Source organism: Micropterus dolomieu, unplaced genomic scaffold (genome assembly GCF_021292245.1).
Source record: "Micropterus dolomieu isolate WLL.071019.BEF.003 ecotype Adirondacks unplaced genomic scaffold, ASM2129224v1 contig_754, whole genome shotgun sequence".
Classification (NCBI taxonomy): domain Eukaryota; kingdom Metazoa; phylum Chordata; class Actinopteri; order Centrarchiformes; family Centrarchidae; genus Micropterus; species Micropterus dolomieu.
Window position 1 is genome coordinate 1 of NW_025729744.1, and position 2,177 is coordinate 2,177.

Consider the following 2,177-nt stretch of genomic DNA (forward strand, 5'->3'; position numbering starts at 1 on the left):
ATGTGAGGTTGTCAGGGTGAAAAAAATCCCATTGGCAGATCCTTTCCTTTTGTTATAAATGCTTCATTGATAAATCTTAATAGGTTTCCACTGTGGGTACCACTTTCTTAAAGTTGGAATTATTGGATACTTCTAAGTAAGTAATGTTTTATACCTCAGTTACAAGCAAGGTTGTGTTTATCCTTTCTTTTTGGTGATAATGAAGATATGTAATAAGATATGTGTTAATAAATGCGCATGGGTTTCACACTTTCTAATAAGCCATTCATTCTGCATTTATAAATGTGTAAGAAGTTATTAATAACAGCGTTTAATGATGAAATGAGCAGTTGTTTATAAATCGATTTTGGTCCAAGTCTGTCTGCAGAAATAAGTGGTAACGTAAAGATCATTTGGGGGGGGTGTCAAAAAGTTGATCAACATTAATGTAATTATTTGTTGCAAGCCAATTTCAACACGGCTATTTAATTTACAGTGCATACAATTCGCTGTGCATCTGTAGTTAACATCTTACTAACACGTGGGAACACCGAATAGGCCAGTAGTGTTATCTTGCATAATTACACTGCCACTAATTGGTAGTTCGGCCGCAGATGCATTCAGCCGACTGACGATTTTAAAGAGCCTGCTGCACCTACACGCTGTGGGCAACCCACATACAGAAGGAGCTACGTAATCTTTGTGTTTGTGTGTGTGTGTGTGTGTGTGTGTGTGTGTGTGTGTGTGTGTGTGTGTGTGTGTGTGTGTGTGTTACAGACAGACAGACAGACAGAAAGCGGAGCATCTCTTCTCTCGCATCAGCATCACTGGGTTTAATCGCTCTTTCTCCATCACCGAGGCGTTGGAGGCGTCTGTCAAACCTGTGGAGCATCTTTCTGTCAGTCCGTGCCCGTCTGTCTGTTCGGAAGACACTTACACACGTCGATCTTTAGTTTGTAGTTTGGAAACAATAAACAGTTTTTACGGCTCTTTGGGGGAATCTGTCTCTCTCTCTGTCATCCCGGAAGACTCATCACATTCTCGCCTTGAAGGAAGTTGAAGCGAACAGGTGCGTGAACACACAGCTCTTGTATTTGTGGTTCTCTTCTTCCTGAAAAATACATTTAAAATACTGCATTGTTGAATATGAGCTGCAGCATTATTTTTATTTCACTATCGCATTGCATTATAACAGATTTCCTTTTGTTTTTATTCAAATTAATAGTAGCCTAAATCCATTCATGGTTTCTCACTTGGGCTGTAACCAATTCCTACAGGTGGGGTTTTCAGCAGCCTCAGAGCATCTGCTTATAGGCTCAACTGCACACATATTTCAGACGGTGATATTTGCTTGACAAACCTGTCCGAGAGAAAATCAGGGCGGTGGCATCGTTTGATTTTCGTGTCTTGTCACACGATTTAATACCGTGCGCTTCGATCCCTTCTAATTGCGCCTGTTTTGACATCCTGACAGCTGTGTGTGCGTGTAATTTCGGAGCCAATCAAGCAGCCATGGACGCGTTAATGAAGGGTTTCTCTAAAGCCAAGGATGGGGTCGTGGCAGCGGCGGAGAAAACCAAGCAGGGAGTGACTGGAGCAGCTGAGATGACGAAAGATGGGGTTATGTATGTCGGTGGGTGCTGGGAATTAATTTGATTGATGATCATGTTACTAGAAAAATGGGACAGAGAGCTTTCAAACGACGCTTCATTATAATAATTATAACAATGATAATAATTAGGCTACACAACTCAGACTATTCAATAATGAATGAGGGCATGATAATCATTTGTGGGCTACTATAGCCTATATATTCATATTTTTGACTAACCTTCCCCTGCACCTCCTTTCAGGTACCAAAACAAAGGATGGAGTCACAACAGGTAACACCACATATTAATTCAGGCTTAAATGCATCTGTGCCATTTTCTTGTCTGACTGAAAAATATCAATATTGTATATCCCTTCATTAACACCAAAGCAAAACATTTTACACAGGTAGATCTATAAAAGCAAAAAGGGGTCATCACACTGAATCCTCAGGTGGTTTGTAAGAGAGATGTACTGTAACTCTGCATGTGAGTTAGTGTCATATTTCACCGCTGTACTCAACAGAACCTGCCTATCTCCCCATGGGCCAAGCGTTGCCATTCCTCATATATAACAAGCAGAGAAGCCAGGGGAGACTTCCTGCTATA

At 41.0% G+C, this 2,177-nt stretch overlaps 1 protein-coding gene across 1 annotated transcript; it reads left to right on the plus strand.

Moving 5' to 3' along the window:
• Nucleotides 1-1,278: 1,278 nt before the first annotated feature.
• Nucleotides 1,279-2,171, plus strand: LOC123964135 (beta-synuclein-like; the record flags this gene model as incomplete). The annotated part of the gene is made up of 3 exons (XM_046041244.1): nt 1,279-1,612; nt 1,833-1,862; nt 2,095-2,171. Coding segments are annotated over exons 1-3 (228 nt in total), but the record flags the coding sequence as incomplete, so codon positions are not given.
• Nucleotides 2,172-2,177: the final 6 nt, after the last annotated feature.